This window comes from Cariama cristata, unplaced genomic scaffold (genome assembly GCF_000690535.1).
Source record: "Cariama cristata isolate BGI_N322 unplaced genomic scaffold, ASM69053v1 scaffold42020, whole genome shotgun sequence".
Taxonomy (NCBI): domain Eukaryota; kingdom Metazoa; phylum Chordata; class Aves; order Cariamiformes; family Cariamidae; genus Cariama; species Cariama cristata.
In genome coordinates this window covers 8870-25462 of record NW_009593897.1, presented here as the reverse complement: position 1 = coordinate 25462, position 16593 = coordinate 8870, and the positions used below count along the sequence as shown (strand labels likewise).

General features: G+C 40.6%; 1 protein-coding gene across 1 annotated transcript; it reads left to right on the top strand.

Annotated features, from left to right (window-relative positions):
* Positions 1-342: 342 nt before the first annotated feature.
* Positions 343-16179, top strand: EAF1 (ELL associated factor 1; the record flags this gene model as incomplete). The annotated part of the gene is made up of 5 exons (XM_009695869.1): positions 343-437; positions 3350-3486; positions 6101-6267; positions 13427-13657; positions 15576-16179. Coding segments are annotated over 5 exons (677 nt in total), but the record flags the coding sequence as incomplete, so codon positions are not given.
* Positions 16180-16593: the final 414 nt, after the last annotated feature.

The window sequence follows — 16593 nt, the reverse complement described above, 5'->3', positions numbered from 1 at the left end:
CTGATACTCTTTTGAGATGCATGGTACAGTTTTACATTTGCCTGCAAAATTAGCTGTCACTCGAAGCCTGGGGTTTGGAGGAGTCTGCTTTTGGTCTTCAAACACAAGGTCTAGAACCTTATTTCCATTTTAAAAAGGAAGTTCAAAATCTGGTACTATCATATGACTGGGACGCAGAGCGTGGACACGTTGTACTGGTGTGTTATTCCACCCCTGCTGTAAATACTTGCATGTATTTTAGCATTCCCTGTAATGACGGTGAACGTGCGGTGACTCTTTGCAGGGCAGGATGACACTTCTGAAGACTCCAAGAAATTTAATCACAATTGTTTTCCTCTTTAGATGACTTTAAGCCAGCATCAATTGATACGTCTTGTGAGGGGGACCTCCAAGTGGGTAAAGGAGATGATGTAACAATCACTTTGCCACATATTCCAGTAAGTTTGTCATATATGTGTCCTTGTTTATGCTCCAGCAAATTTGCAATGTAGTTACAGTCTAATGTAAATGTTATTTTCACTTTCATCTTTGTTAATAGAAGTGGGTTCAATGTTTGAGCAGCCAGACTGGTCGTGTGTTACCTTAGTGAAGAACTGTACAATTAAACCTTTGTAAAGGGTTGTATTGGCAAGGTTGCAGTCTGTTCTTTACTTTTGATTCCTTCCTTCCTGCTCTTCCTTGAATAACAAGACGACTTTTACTGTTAGCTGAAGCTCTATACCTGGTTTCCATCCATTTTTAGTGCTATGGCTTAATGAAGAAAGGCAGAGTAATTTGGGCTTTAGTCAAAGTTTGATGTTCAGAAGTCACAGGTAAGCATATTTTCCCCATTACTTAAGCATGTACAGGTAACATAGAAGGTTCCCTGCCTTTAGCTTTATCAGTGGAAGTGAGGGGGCTGGTTCTGGTGAGTCGCAATGAAGTGGTTTCCCACCTGCTTCCTCCTCAAATTATGCCATAAAGATCTACTGTGTGAGGATGACGGTCAAACAGCAATAAAATGAGTGATCAAACTGTTTATAGGTGCAGCTGTTTTGTAATTGAAGGTTCAGTGGTTTCCTTTGCAAAACAAAAGAATGTGCTTGCATGCTGGAACTGGATTTGTTTATTAGCAGAAGTTAATGCTATGTGTGAAGCCAATAAACCAGAATTCACAGACATCGATGGGTTTGGTGGTTGCAGGGGGGCACCAGTTGGTTTGGAAGCCGCGTGTCAGATCCTTTTGGTATTGTTTATTCTAGCGTGTTGGTGGTTTTAATTGGTAGGTGATGGTACTGTGATAATTCTCACTGAATGAGGCTTTAGCCTGCTTCCCACTGCTCCTGTTTTTTATATGGCTTTGGTCACCCTTAGTGCTGCGGGAGAACACGTACTGGTTTTTGTCTATAAAAACGATGAGCATGGTAGGGCTATTTGAGAGCAGGTAACACTGCGATTAATAGCAGTGGCATTCATCTTGGATAGACCAGGAACAGGGTTGTTCAATCATCTTTTGTGTTGAGCATCATTTGTAATGTCCCTTTCCGAATCTCTGTCCTGATGAGTTTAATTTGATTGTCTTCGCATGAGTATGAATAACTTTAAGCTTATAGTATGTGTCAGAGGCTTAGACAGCTAACTGCACTGAATGCAGCCCCTGTGCATACGTTGTTCTGAGGCAGTGCTGCCTGTGTTTCCAACAGAAAGCTGGAAAACACTGAGCATGCCGGAAAACACTGAACATACTGGAAAAGAGTGAGAATTTTTGAGATTGCTTCATCCTGACGAGATTTACAGAATTTCTTGGATCCTGCTTTGTTTCTCAGTTGCCCAACAACGGGATTGGATTCAGATTCTAAGATGTTTTTTGAAATTGCCTGGTCCCTGAGGGTATCTCTAATAATTTGTTCAGTGGAGATATTTTGGTGTCCCTTGCTCCTTGGATAAATTGAAGTACTATTTCTGCATGTGAATTTAGTGGCTTTAGTATTTGATAAACAGTCTTGGTTGGGGAAGTGAAGCATTTCTGTTTGTTAAAAAACACTCATGCATGACAACAAATTGATTAAATGTCGCCGGTTTCACCTATCTCCTCCTATCCTGTAATCGGCAGAATCTGTAAGCCAGTGTTATTTAGGCACTAACATAAAACCTAAACATTTAATTTTAAGTAGAAGGGTGGGACTGTTAATTTGCTTAAGCAGGGTTCCATTTCTGCTTATTTATTTAGGCAAAATCAGAGTCTTTGCTGAGTTAGGAGGCTTCTGCGTAGCACGATGATAGCCAACAAGCTTTGATCAATTTTCATTAAATTTGTGTGTTACATGTTTCCTGACTTAGTTGTCAACAGCGAGCAGGATTTGACTTCCAGATTGCCTTTTATGCTCTTAAATGTTGCTTTCCTCTCTTAAACGTAGGAATGATAAAAATGTAATGTGCCTTTGAAGACTAGACTTTCTTGAGACATCTTTTCTGAATTGTATCTGTATGTCTCGCTGTGTCTTTGTTGGGAATTCAGATTTTTCGCTCTTAATGTTCTGAAGCCATTTTAAATTAGAACATATTCAATTTATTAGCATATGGAGAATAGGAATTGCATTCTGAGAGGTTAAAATATGATTGTTCTTTTTAGCTACTCAGAATAAAATGTAGAAGAGTGCCTTTTTTCCTTTATTGTTTCTCAGTCTAAGCCATTAGACTTTTATGGCTCTAGGCAGCATTGTGTGGACTTGGAGACTTTCTGGAAGGCGTCAAAATACCTCATTTGCTTTTGAGAAGACGTTTTGGTGTGATTACGTGGCATCTACACGCTAATCTGACTTTGAAGAAGGCAGCTGTTCTTACATAGTTTGTGACAGTTGCTTATAATCCACTATGAAAATACTGCCTTTAAAAAAAAAAAAAAAATACAAAGCAGTTTAAATTATTTTTCAATTGACCACATATTTCTTTAGGTAACGGTTCTGCTACAGGAATAATTAGAACTTAGTTTCTTATTCAAACCCAAGATTTCCAGTCAGAAATGCCAAGAAGATTTCTGACACTTGTCAGGGCCAGCTATGCAAATTCAGTTATGTTACCATTTGGGGAATGAGAACTGTACATAATGGCAACTGTGTAGAAGATGTTTTGTCACTTCAGAGACACTTAAAATGATGAAAGGCATAATATTGCGATGAGGAAACATCTGATCTACTGCATATAACTCTTTTTTTTCCCTTTTCATGAATGAATATTTTCTGTAGGAACTAAACATTAAGTGCTTAGCCTCTTGGTCAGAACAATACATATATTCATTTCTCTTAGTGTTTATAAACTTTGGGGTAGGGGACTATAACCAAACAAATGTGTGCTCTCTCTTTGATACCAGGGTTCAACTCCACCAATGACTGTGTTTAAAGGAAATAAAAGGCCGTATCAGAAGGACTGTGTGCTTATTATCAATCATGACACTGGGGAATATGTGCTCGAAAAACTTAGTAGCAGCATTCAAGTCAAGAAAACAAGGTAAAACTGTGGACAGGGCTGTTGATATGATTAATTCTTGCTTAAGTTTCTTCTTCAGACTGTCTTTTGAACCAGAACTTTATTTTATTTTGTAGTGGTTTTTAATTACTAAGCCTTATGGGCTTTACATGGCTAATTATCTTGCCTAAAAATGCAAATAGGAATGTGAATCCAAGAGTAAAGAATTTGTAAATTCTCCACTGCTGAAAGGACATAATTGTAGTTTGCAGTGAAACACCTCTGATGATTGGAAGCTTTGGAAGCTGGCTGAAGGATGGGATGCGTTTCAGGAATCTGTAGTTAGCTGAAAAAGACTATGGAAATACTAGGCTGTCAAAAGGATTGTTGGACTTTCTAGGTTTGTTCACTACAGCTTCCTGTGGGAGTCATGATGCTTTAATAATATACTCTTAGGGAACAAGAAACACTCATCCCTGTGTTGGATCAGTGACAGATAAAGTGGAACAAGTCCAAAGCCTCCAGCTGCTGGAGGGGGGGGGAACTGTAGAAATAATGGTTATGAGATTTTGCCTAGAACAATTGCTCAGGCCAGAAATCCTCTCTGACCCAATATTCTTGCATCACTGCACAAATGCTACAGCGTGTGCAGCTGGAACATTTTTAGTAGTCTTGATACTCTGCAAGTACCTGAAGTCTCTGGATCACGTTCTTTCAGCATCACTGGACCACATGTTTTTGAGATCTAAAGAGAAAGTTATTCAAATGTCTCATGAAGAAGAAGCTCTTACATAATTTTGCAAGTTTTACATTTGAAAAAACCAAAACCAACCAGCCAAAAAAACCCCACCACTTTATTACAGTGTAGAACTTTTAGCTGGTAAAACTACTAGAAATGTGGGTTGCAGCTCATCAGCAGTTGGCTGGAAGTTTGCCAGGAACACCTTGAGTTCAAGGTAAATGGACTGTAATGTTCCTCTGAATCAGTGATGTGAAAACTCATCCATGTGGCATTCATCTTGTCCAGTGGATATGAGCACATCATAGATGAGATTTGAATTCCCAATTTAAGTTCTGCTGGACTTTGTCCAGGTGAAGCTTAAGTCAGAAAGGAGCAAAGAAGTGCAGGAGGGCTTGGGTTCAGTGACATGTTTGGATCCACTGAGTTTTGGCTCTGGTGAGGTGAAAAATACTTCAGCTTTTCTCAAGCAGAGGCAGGGTAGTAACAAATTGGGGATCCCTGTTTTGAGGAATAGTGCTTTGCAAAGTCATTCAGTTTTCTAGATCAGAGGTGTCTTTTTGGTTTTCTTCATGGCTACTTTGATCTATAACGACATGTTGACACTGCGGGAACAGAGTTTTTAGTGTTAACATCCTGATGACAGTCAGTGATTGAGACAAGTGATTGCACTTATTCTACATAAAACTTTCTGTAGTTCCAAGAGCATAATTAATACTGGAAACAATCTTTTGCTTGTACCTTTCACTTGATAGAGTGAGTGTATTCCCAGATCCTCACTTCTGTTGTAAATGACTGTGTCAAAAGCTGCGTTAATAGGGTATCTAATAGCTGCATTTCAGTGATGGATTAAGAGGTGGTGCTGTGCTTAATTTTTGAGGTTGCATCTACAATTCAGTGAGGCACAGAGATACCTGAGTTAGTGCTAAACATACTGACTCAGGTACCAGAAGCGTTTAGGTCAAGCCCCAGGAAGTTGTTCCGCACGGGCTGGTTTAACTTGTTTCTCAGTGGGATTAGCTCACAGGCACAAAGCATCACACTGCTGAGCTGGGACCCTCCTAGAACTGAAACTGAGCTCTAATATCCACATAAACTGCTTCAGTGCTACACTACAGAAAGCCATACCCCCAAAGACTTTGGTGTTATGCAATAAATACATCACACACTTTAACCTCGTTATGGTGTACCACAGAGGGACCTGAATAAGTATTTTGGGTTGTTTTTGGGTTTTTTCTGCCAAGGATATTGACTGTCCTACAATCTCAGTCGTATCATTCATTCAGTAAAAAGAAGAAATTCCCGATTTGAATCGAACAGCTAGGCATAGCGTTATTTTGGAGACTATTTCCCACTAAGGAAACAGCTTAAGCTGTTTTTAAGGGATGATAGCAAATGAATGAAAAACAGGAATTAAATGTTTGCATGATGTATTTAGCCGTAAGAATGATTGCTCTAGTCAGGTTGACCTCTAAGAGAGTTCAGTTTGAGATGCTTTAATTGCAAGTAAAAAAAATTGTTTCTTTTGCTGTGATTGTTTTAAGCAGGATTGTGTTATGAGTGGATTTGTTTTATCATGTAGTTATTTTAAATTACTATGATTGCTTATTCTTTTTTAAAAATACAAATATTAGTTGCTAAATTAAAGCCTTCATTGTTCTTCAAGTAGGGAATTTGGCACCACTGAACCACATCTGGATTTGAAAATACATCTTGTAAGGGTGTTGCAGTGTACTTGTATATGCTTATTTGTTTTTGAAAGCAAGTGTTGCATGCCGAAAGCTGTAATTCACTGTTTATAAAACAAAATAGAGATCTGTACAAAAGGAAGTCACAGGTGATGCATTAGTACAAGGATATTGAAAAAGCTGAACATAGTTGCACAGTACCGCTGAATGTCTCTGGTTGTTTTTTCAGAGCAGAGGGCAGCAGTAAGATCCAAGCCCGAATAGAACAACAGTCTGCCCGAGCATCTCAGCCTCCTTCGCAGTTCAGAGCCCCAACCAAGCCAGCAGTTGGACCTAAAACTTCTCCTTTGAAAGATAATCCTTCACCTGAGCCTCAGCTGGATGACATTAAGAGAGGTAAAGAAGAGTTTGTGGTTTCCTGAGTTTTGGCTGGCTTTGTCTTTCTTCTTTATAATAAAAACTATGACTGTGCACTTTATAAAAACGTTGGAATGTTCAGGCATTAAAAGATGGTACTTGACAGCTGGTTTGTCATCTTTATATCTCATTTTCAGGCATCTTAGTGAATTATTTATTCTCTTCTGCCAACATAGATATTTATACTGCAGTGTTCTCTGGCATGAGAGAGCTTCCTCTTTCTGGATAACTTTCTCTCTTCAAGAGAAGAGAAGACAAAATAAGCATGAGTTCAGAAACCTGTAGCTGAGTGCTAGAGGAGTTGAATGGGTGTCTTAGGCAACGACGACAACAACAACAAAAGCTAATGGTCTAGTTATGCAATCAAGTAACTTGGATGAAAATTATTCCTGCACTGAGTAAGGTTGGAACCATTTTGCCTGTGGGCTGGAAGGGCTGGGTGGCTCTGTTCCCATCACAAGACCTAGAGCTTGTGCCGTGCCAAGTAGTGCTAGTAGGGGAGGGATGAGAGAGTGAACAGCCCTGCAGCTTCCCCTTTACCAACCACTCCTCTGCAGCCATGATCACATCTGCCATGTAGTTGCTATACTTCTGTTGAAGTACCTTGAAGGGATGCCTCGCTCAGTCTCCTTCTCAAGCAGCGCTTTGTCTCAGTGTTTCACTGTGAGCAGGGCACGCTTTCTTTGCCCATGTCCTGCCTTTCACACTGGTGTGATACCTAGTTTTGCTGTGGATAGCACAGTCAGAATGAGGAAGACTTAAAATTTAAATTTTTATTTGATTCCTTTGTGTTTCTTGTCTGGCGCCAGATGCAATTATTTGATTTTAAGGTTGCTCTTTCTGTCTAGTATTTTTTTTCTGGGTCTCTTTTTCTTTCTCTTTTTTTTCTCTCCCATATAGCTATTTTTGCTTGTAGACTTAGCCTATGTTAATTGCCCAGACTATGTTAATTACTTAGCAGGATATTTTTTTCAGTTCACGATAATGACTAGGTGACAGTTTTACTGCTAAGCTATCTGTGTGTTTGCATAGGTGCTGACTGGTCTTACTCTTTCACAGCAGTAGTATTTTCAATACCTGGACGCTGGTCAGGAGACAGAATGAATGTCTGAGAGTCTATTAGCTACAGTTCCCTTAGCTGCATTGCCATTTTTATTTTCTGTGTAACAGGTAAGGAGAAAGATAACAGGTGATTTATCAATTTTGAAAATGGAATCAGTTGTCAATTTTAAATGTCTTGTAGTGTGTAGTAAGCTACCTAACCATTGGTGCACTCTTTTGTATACATAGAGGAATTTGTAAAGGCCATGTTATAGTAAAATACATTTGTCTGGTGTGACATCTATTCTACAAAGACCATTTTCTAGTGGTGTAAAATATAAGTCACATTGTTTGGAACTGTCCTAGTAATTTTTTTTTGCCACCTGATCGTCTTTTATTGGGAAGTACCTCCAACGAAATAACCTGTAGAGTTTTATTTCCAAAATCAAGCAAAATAAATCCTACTAAAAATAGGACTTCAAGTTGGTGTTTGATAGGTAGTGTCATTCGAGGCCCCAAAAGAGCACAAATACCTGGGCAGGGGGGGTTTGCTTACAGTGTATGTTCTTTATAACTTTTTTCCAGCATTGATTATCTAGATCATCAGCATTACTAAACCATTTATATCAGAAGAACCTATTCAGGAAAGGTAGAACTAAAATGGCACCGTTCTACAATGAAAATAATTAATAAAACTTAACTGTAAAAGCTGTGAGATAGTCTTCAGTCCTGTTAGCTTCCCTTAATGTGTCTTTTTATCAACAAAGACTTTTAAGTTCTGAAGAGACTATGTTCTTTCCATTCAAGCAGTAGCTTTCCTTTTGGGTGAAGTACCTCCTTTGTACGAAAGAAAGATAAACATAAAGCTGAAATTCTGTGCTTTTTCTTTAATGGACACGGCACAGAACTTAGAATTCCCAAAGGAGGTGTTGGAAGGGATCTCTGGCGCTGTGACACTCTCTTGCTCACAGTGCGCCTTGTGTAAGCGTGTGGTAAGACACACAGCCCTCGTGATGTTTAACAATAGTTTTAAGGTAACTTCAGTGCAGGTTTCTGCTTTCCCCGGGTACCCTCAGCTGTGCATTCCATTCCCATAGCTCCCCTTACAGATGAGCTGGGAAATGAACTTTCAGGTAGGTCAGTTCTCTGTCCCGTTACACAGCTGTCCAAACAACAGTGCCTGAGGACAGAGTCAGAGCATACAGGAGTTGAACCAGTCCTTTCCTTCATTCAGGGAGGCCTTTGGGAGGCTATGTCTAGGGTCCTTCATGAGAGGAGTCTTTTCCCCTGCAAGCTTTTATATGGTCCTCCTGCCTGAAGGGAGCAAAAGAGAGGGTAAGAGCTTATTCTTTTGAATACTTGGCTACATCTGATAACATTTCATGAAGCGGTGAACGTTTGCACACGTGTACCACAATACAGCCATTTATGTGCATGAAATGATTGGCATTTATCAGACCTATTTGACTACAACAGAAATGTTTTCAATAACATTGACGTAATTTCAGCATGCCATACTTGGAAAAAAAACCTGCAGAAACATATTTCTGGTTTGGAGACTGTAAATTCAGCGCTTAAAATTCTGAGCAGATCTTGTTTACCTAAAATGCAGCTGTAGTGTGTAAGGATTATGCCATAGCACTGTGTTTGTCTCTCAAGAATACCTCAATCAAATTTTTTACACTTCAGTGTAAAATACTGCCTCTTCTAGCCGCCATCTCGACATGCTCAAAGTGCAAATATCAAGTTGATTTGTCTCCACCTTGCATACCATTATTAACAGTAAACATTCTGCTATAGGCGTACAACCTTATCCTCCCTAAAGCTGAATGACTTTATTTCCAAAAGTCCTTGGTATTCTTGCAGCCCAAGGTTAGGGCTTTCGTTAAAAATTCTGCGTAACCTATTGGAATTGAGAGAAGAAGAAGTAAGAACCCTTAGACATGATTATGGAAAGAAATTAGGACATTTGCTACTGAATATATACAGAAGACAGCCCTGTTGAGAAAGGCTGTTTTCTGTGTATAATGATTTCTGACCTCAAATTTTTAAAAACGGCATTGACTGCCAGTGGAAAATAGTAAACCTTTTTGTTTTCTTGAAAGAAAGCCTACAGTTGTAACATGAAGTGTGTGAAAGTTAGGGTTCCCCTAGCGATGTCAGCCTTTTCAGACGATGTAGACTCAATTAAGGTAAGTGTTCAAAACTGTACTATATGGAAAGCTTTTTTAAAAGTAACTGCTGCACATCCTAACTCTTGTAATCTTTTAAACTTTAAAGGTGCATCAGTATGAGGCGTTTGATCTTATGGCATAAAAAGACCTAGGAAAGGTCTGATTCTTTCGTTGTTCAGCTTAGCATATATGTATACGCACAACTATTTTAATTGGAGGCACTGGGAAAAAATGTTTAGCCAAGGCTTCAGTACCTATAACTGCACTAGGTGTAACAGGCAAACAGGAAAATGCAGAATCGGACAATTTTAAAGCAGTTGTGTTTTTCTTACAAGGCTTTGGTGTCGTCATTGGCTTAGCGACCATCTTCGACAGCGTGACACGGGGGTTTTGAAGAGACTTCTGTAGTGATCCTGCCGGCTTTCTGCCTGACAGACTTTTAGTGATGCAGCAGCCACCAGAACATTAGTGAAAACAATTACCTTTTTCTCATCTGCACAGACGAAACGTTTAGAATTCCAGGCTCAAGGATTTAAGAGACAAGAGAGACCTGTGGGGAAGCTGACAGCCTGTGAGACAAACGTTGACTAGAAGATGAGCTCAGACCAAGTTTCCACTAGTGACCACTGTTGCTGACAACACCCTTAACTTCCCAGTCCTTGAAGCTTTTGATATTGCTGCTGTTTTGCTTTTCCTGCCTGTATTCAGCATAGTGGGCCTTAGCACTCCTTCCAAGGCATTTTCCCTTTCCCTCCTCATAACCAAACCTCTTCTATGGGCTCTTAGTTTTCTGTTTTCTGTTTCTCCAGCAGAAACCCCTCACTTTTCAATCTGACACTAATCTCTAATTCTGTTTAAAATTAGCCAGGCTAATCTTCCTTTCCCATTCATCAGGCTGCTTCCCTTCAGTTATTTCCTTGCCTACTGTATTGAGTTCAAACTTGTTGTTTAGTTTAGGTTTTTTTCCTAGTTCTCTGGAGTGCGTTTCTTGTTGCATCTTTTCCCTTTCACCACCAGTACCTCTTAGATTGCTTCACCTTCACACTGTTTTATATGCTGCTGTGTTCTTCTCAGCCCATGTGCCAACACTCCTCCATTTCAGCCACAGAGCTAGAGAGTCTATAAGCATACGTGTGTAATTCTGAGACGCTTGCCCTTTATTAGATTTGTTTATTGAATCTTTTTGCAGTATGGAATGTGGTCTATAGGTGATTGTGCTTACTGCAATCAAGGGTATTCTAACAATGTGTTATTATCAACACTATAACTTAAACAACTCCATCACTAGAAATATGAGGGAATTTTACATCGTTAAGCTAGGGGGGAAAAAGAAATTAAATCTGGGCATCTTAAAGGGAAAGAACTCTTGTTCCCATTTACCTTTCCTTTAGCTTTCCCCTATGAATTTCTTAGCCTTGAGCACAGGGAACATTTACAATTTGAAATCCTCCATATGGGTAGGCTGAGGACAGCGACTTACAGTCAGTTACTTACAGTCATTACAGACAGTGATTTGTCTGTGTATCAGACTCCAGGCATGAAATGGATTTTTAAAGCCCGCAAGACTGTGTTGGGAGGGAGTAAGGGAGAAAGACATTACAGTACAAAGTAATAACTTCTCTTGGCCTAATCATATATTCTTTCTCCCTCTTCTAATGATCTTTTATGCTATGTCTTCAAGATGAAAGAGTAAGTTTTACCTGGCTTTCTAATAAAGTACAGGAAGCACAGGCAGCCTAGTCAAGGATCTAGATTTAGGAAGTTGGAGGAACAACTCCACTATCCTTAAATACCCAGCTGGAGTTAGTCATATGATTGTTCCCTTTCAATATGCCTGCCTTGGCTCTGATTCAGTATAACTATAGCATTTGAAATTGAGCTCTGAACTTTGAAATCAAATAATAGCAGTTTTAAAACCAGCAAAAGAAAACTTAACTTCTCAAACCAAGACATGCTGAGCTAGGGGAACTCTCTCCAGCAAATAATGTGGAGGCTGAAAACTTAGCTGTTACTCTATAGTGTTAAGCAGCCCAAGGAAAATGAGTCTTGCTGAAAAGGGGAAGATTTCCAGTTGCTCAGACTTACTCCTGCAGGGACTGAAGATAAGCGTTAAAATTGTGCTTCTTTTACATAAAGGAAAGACATGATCTAGCTATGCAGTACACAAGAAGGATGTCCCCAGCTGAGAAGCTGGGGTTCATCTCGCTGTGACAGGCATCTGACCTAAGGTGAATTACTCCTGGCATCAATTCTCCATTTGTCAGGTAGAGATGGTAATACCTCATCTCTTCCCTTTTTTCATTCTTGTCCCTTTAGCCTGTGACTTCTCCAGGGCAAGCACTGAGTTCTAACCCTGCAGGTATAGAACTGCTAGCACAACAAAAGCCTAAATTTGGAGGGTTTCACATCCTATGCTTAACATATATGCAAAAATTGTTCTGTCATGGAAACCTGCCGAGGTGAACTGAGTCGTTAGATATTCGACTTTGTGCGTGGATACAAAAGAATTGTCTTCTAATAGTGTTTAGGCCACTTGTAATTACGACAAATTTAACAATATGGTATGATACATATATGTGTTCGGTTCTGGGCCCGTCACGACAAGAAAGACCTTGAGGTGCTGGAGCGAGTCCAGAGAAGGGCAACGAAGGTGGTGAAGGGTCTGGAGCACAAGTCTGATGGGGAGCGGCTGAGGGAGCTGGGGGTGTTTGGTCTGGAGAAGAGGAGGCTGAGGGGAGACCTGATCTCTCTCTACAAGGACCTGAAAGGAGGGTGCAGCGAAGTTGGGGTTGGCCTCTTCTCCCATGCAACTTGTGACAGGACAAGAGGGCACAGTCTGAAACTGTGCCAGGGGAAGGTCAGGCTAGAAATGAGGAGGCATTTCTTCCCAGAAAGGATTGTTAGGCATTGGAGTGGGCTGCCCAGGGAGGTGGTGGAGTCACCATCCCTGGAGGTGTTTAAGAAAAGCCTGGATGTGGCACTTAGTGCCATGGTCTAGTTGACGTGATGGTGTTGGGGCAAAGGTTGGACTTGATGATCCCGGAGGTCTCTTCCAACCTAATCGAATCTGTCATTCTGTGACTTTCCTTAATATCTGTTTAGTAACCAGTTGTTCAACCAACACTGGCTGTTGCTGATGCGGCTGTCCTGGTGCTGTCATGGTATCCCGGTGTTTCTTTGCACCGGAAACCCAGCATTGGGGTGTGTCTGACTTAACTTCCCAGTCTCAGAGTAGTCTTTGTATTTTTATGGCTACTTGTAAGCTCTGTGGCAGGTTAAGGTATTATTACCACTCCCCAACATGTGAATATTTTCATCTGCCGCACTGCAAAGTCAGTCATCTGCCCTATCTGATGTCATCCCTCTGCTTCTGAAGTTTGTTGAAAATGAGTTGTGTGACTTTCCGCTGGAGCAGTTTCATGCATTGTCTGAAGTCAAGGCAGTTTCTGTTGTGATCATGTGCCTATGTTCCTCCCCTCACTTTTTGTGTTTTCCAAAAGCCTCAATGTTGCTGACATCTAACAATTTAGATTCCTCTACGTTAAGATGCTTTTAAAAAATGGGCTGGCTGCTGGCCTGTAAAACTCAATCGGGAAATGTACTTACTTTGAACGTAGAGCATATAACCTGTCAAAAATAATGAAGCAGGAAGTACTTTCAGGAGTGTAAAGTATATAAATTATAATAGTGGAAGTGAAGGTTTTACAATACTAACCTGTGCTGATGCTTCTTCAAATTTAGCTACAACTAAATTAAAAAGTTTTCAGAATTTTTGGTTTTTCCTTACTGTCTGTCTCTTTCATGTGAGATATTTTGATGTGATAAATTATACTTGACAAAACTGTTGCATTTTCACATTCTTTTCCAAAATTCCATGGGGCCCTGTTTATGGTTTCAACCAGATGAATGTCCTTTTATTTCAGAGCTGAGAGCAGAGGTTGAAATTATTGAGCAGATGAGCAGCAGCAGTGGAAGCAGCTCTTCGGATTCAGAAAGCTCATCTGGGAGTGAAGATGAAAGCTCCAGCAGTGAGGGGGAAGAGCCAGCGCACGTCTCCCCTTCCCAGCCACCGCACCAGCAGTATAACAACAGGAATGCTGTTGCAAACGGCACCAGCAGGCCACAAGGAAGCAATCAGCTCATGAACACGCTCCGTAAGTAAAGGCTTGTGTTTTATCGCTGTGGGAAGCTGCTTGAGACCACTCATTTTCTTAGCATGTTAGGCTAACTCCATGAAGTGCGGTTTGCCAAATAGTAATCCCAGGGAGTGGCACTGGCTGAAATACGTGGGCAGGTTTTTTGAACAGAGAGCCAAGACCTGGCTGAAGGTGTGGAGATTGCTTCAGTTTGGTGTGGAGCCTGTGGGCATCAGTGCAATGGCCCCCACTCACCATGCTGAGCCTTGAGTCAGCCCTCCAGGTGGAATGAGTGGGTAGAAAAGCATCGGTGTGGGAGGATCTGGTGCAGTGCTTTGTAAGAGTATTTACTCTATACCGTATTGGTCTCAGCTGCATTTTCACAAGTGTCACATTTTGAAAGGAAATTTGAAGTGCCATGTATTTGGTTAAAATATTACAGCTATGGTGTTTGCAAGCACTGAATCAGTACAAACTCACTCCACCCTTTAAAAAGTGTAAACAACTTTTTTTAAAGCATAGTTTTGTCCCATGAGACACTGGGGAGACGGTGCGCATCTGGATTGCTCTTTCCTTAAGCTAGATCAGGTATATTCTAACTCAGTGGAGTTAAAATATTGCATTTACAAGAAACTAACACTGTGTTATCATAAATTATTCTTAATTCCTCCTGAGGCATGTTTGCATACATCTCTTGGCAGCCACACATAGGGAACTGATGGAGTTTAAATACAGATAAATGCAGGGTTTCCAGCTTTGAGAGGACAAGTATATTATACAGACAATACTGAAAAGGCGTGCTGGAAAACTGGAGAGGCCTGTCAGTCTTCTTGTCAGTAATGAATGTTTAAGTAAAATCCAAAGTTCAACAAAGTCATTAGGACTCTCTCCATTTCCCTGTTTCTGATTGTGAGCTGCCTCTCCCCTGTTTCTCCTGGGCCACGACAGCAGTACTGCATAGGGCATTGAAGGTCAAGAAGCCTCTGACTCCAGGAGAATTTGGGAACTGTTAGGGTAGCTCCTTTTTTCAGGCAGTGATTTTTGCCTTTGGGTTTAAAAATCCTTTTGCCAAGGATTAATATGTCCTTGAGCATTCAAGTCACTGGTAACCATCTACATGGGGAGAATTGCCCCTAAGCCAAGTTCTTGTTTTGTAAAAGGGGAAAGGAGGTGAAGGAATCCAGGGCATAGCTGTTGCATAGCTGCTGTGCAGCTGTTTGGGCAGGGCCATGGGAGAATGCTGGAAGAGCTAGGTTCGGTTACAAGCATGATTCTTGCCTCCTTTTATCCTCTCCACCTCACAAAATTCACAAGTGCTCTACAAAACAGGGTCTGAGACTGTCGGTTTGATCCATATCCTGGCCTTCTTTTGTCTGATCTCTCTTTGCACTTTAGAGGGGGGCCTTTACTGCCACAGCATGTGTCAGTTTAGTTCAGCTGATAGCCTTGAGTTGCGATGGCTTTAACATTCCTTTTGGTTTATTGACACGTGGAGGCCTTGCCTTGGCTGCTCAAATGGCCTTAAACCAAAAAAAGATCTATTTTTAAAGGGCTGAGAAAGCCAGGGAATTCCCCAGTGCCTTGTCCCAGAGCCATATACGGGACCTTGGCTGGGTGGAGGCTGTGGAATTCCTTCCACAGCTGCTAGTGTGGAGAGTGCTGTTCTCCCACCAGGGAGCAGCTTTGGTAGCTGTGGAGCCAAGGCCGCTCGGTTTGGTCTGGATCTGACCACGTATTAGCCCCATGCAGCTCTTTATGTTCTTGGGCATGGAGAGCAGTTCCATTAAATGACAGATTACGTTTGCATTCATTTCTTGTGTTATTCGTATTTAAATCTTCCAGTGTAAATGTGACTGTTCTTTGGTTTTGCTTGCCATGAAATGTGAATTAACGCCTACTCACTTGTTGTGTTTTGTTGGTTTTTTGTTTTCCATAGGAAATGACTTGCAGTTGAGTGAGTCTGGGAGCGACAGTGATGACTAGAGGCTGAGCTTTTGCTGTTTCTGTTACATATACATGAAGAACTAATTTACCTTGAAGTGATCCTGTTGCTTATGAAGAGGAGCTGGCGCACAGATAGTTCCACGTGTGGAATTTTAATAGAGGAAATGCATAGCCCTACATAATAGCAGATGTTGAGGGCTGTTTTACTTTGTGAATTAAGTGTATATTTTGTGTATATTCTTATTCTTTTAAAGCTTTAAATAGATATGTACAGTGTGTAAGCCAATATGTGTTCCTGTGTTCCTGTCAATCATCTGTAAGTTTAATGTGTAACTATATGATGTCATCTAAAAATTTCTTGTTTGTAGAAGATATTCAGCCCGTTGTGACTTGAGGGGGGGGGCTTTCATATACAGGGTGAGCATGAGCCAACGATGAGTTTAAAAAAAAAACAAACACACAGAAGCTAGTGGTGCACTGAAGTGGGACTGTCATAAATTAAGTTTCAATACTAAGTTGATTTCTTTGGTTTGGGACTTTTCTAATGTCTTTTTATTGCTATTTATGGTTGATTTAACGGACTTACTTTTAAACAGTTGGAAAATGGAAATCATAAAACCACGTTTATCATAAACCTTGCTGCACTAGTGCCTTATAAGCAGGTTTTTTTAAAGAGCGCTTCAATTCCTGCCACCTTTCCTATAGGGAGCAATACTGAAACCTCCTCAGATTGCTTTTTCAAACAAGAGCTGTATTTCACATACAGCCAACTGTATGCTGATAAAGGATATACATCAGTCACCTGAACACATCCAAACAAGAACCAGGTCAGCATTTTTGTTTGCAACTGTGAAGTGTCTCATTTAACTCAGACATTCAGACCTAGTCTTCAGAAATATTTAGGAGCCCACTTACCAGTAAAACTGCGACGTTACAAATACAAGATACTGGACTTACTGAAATTGTAAGACCAGAGACCTCTTTGCAGTTTCCCAGAGAATGCAGAAAGA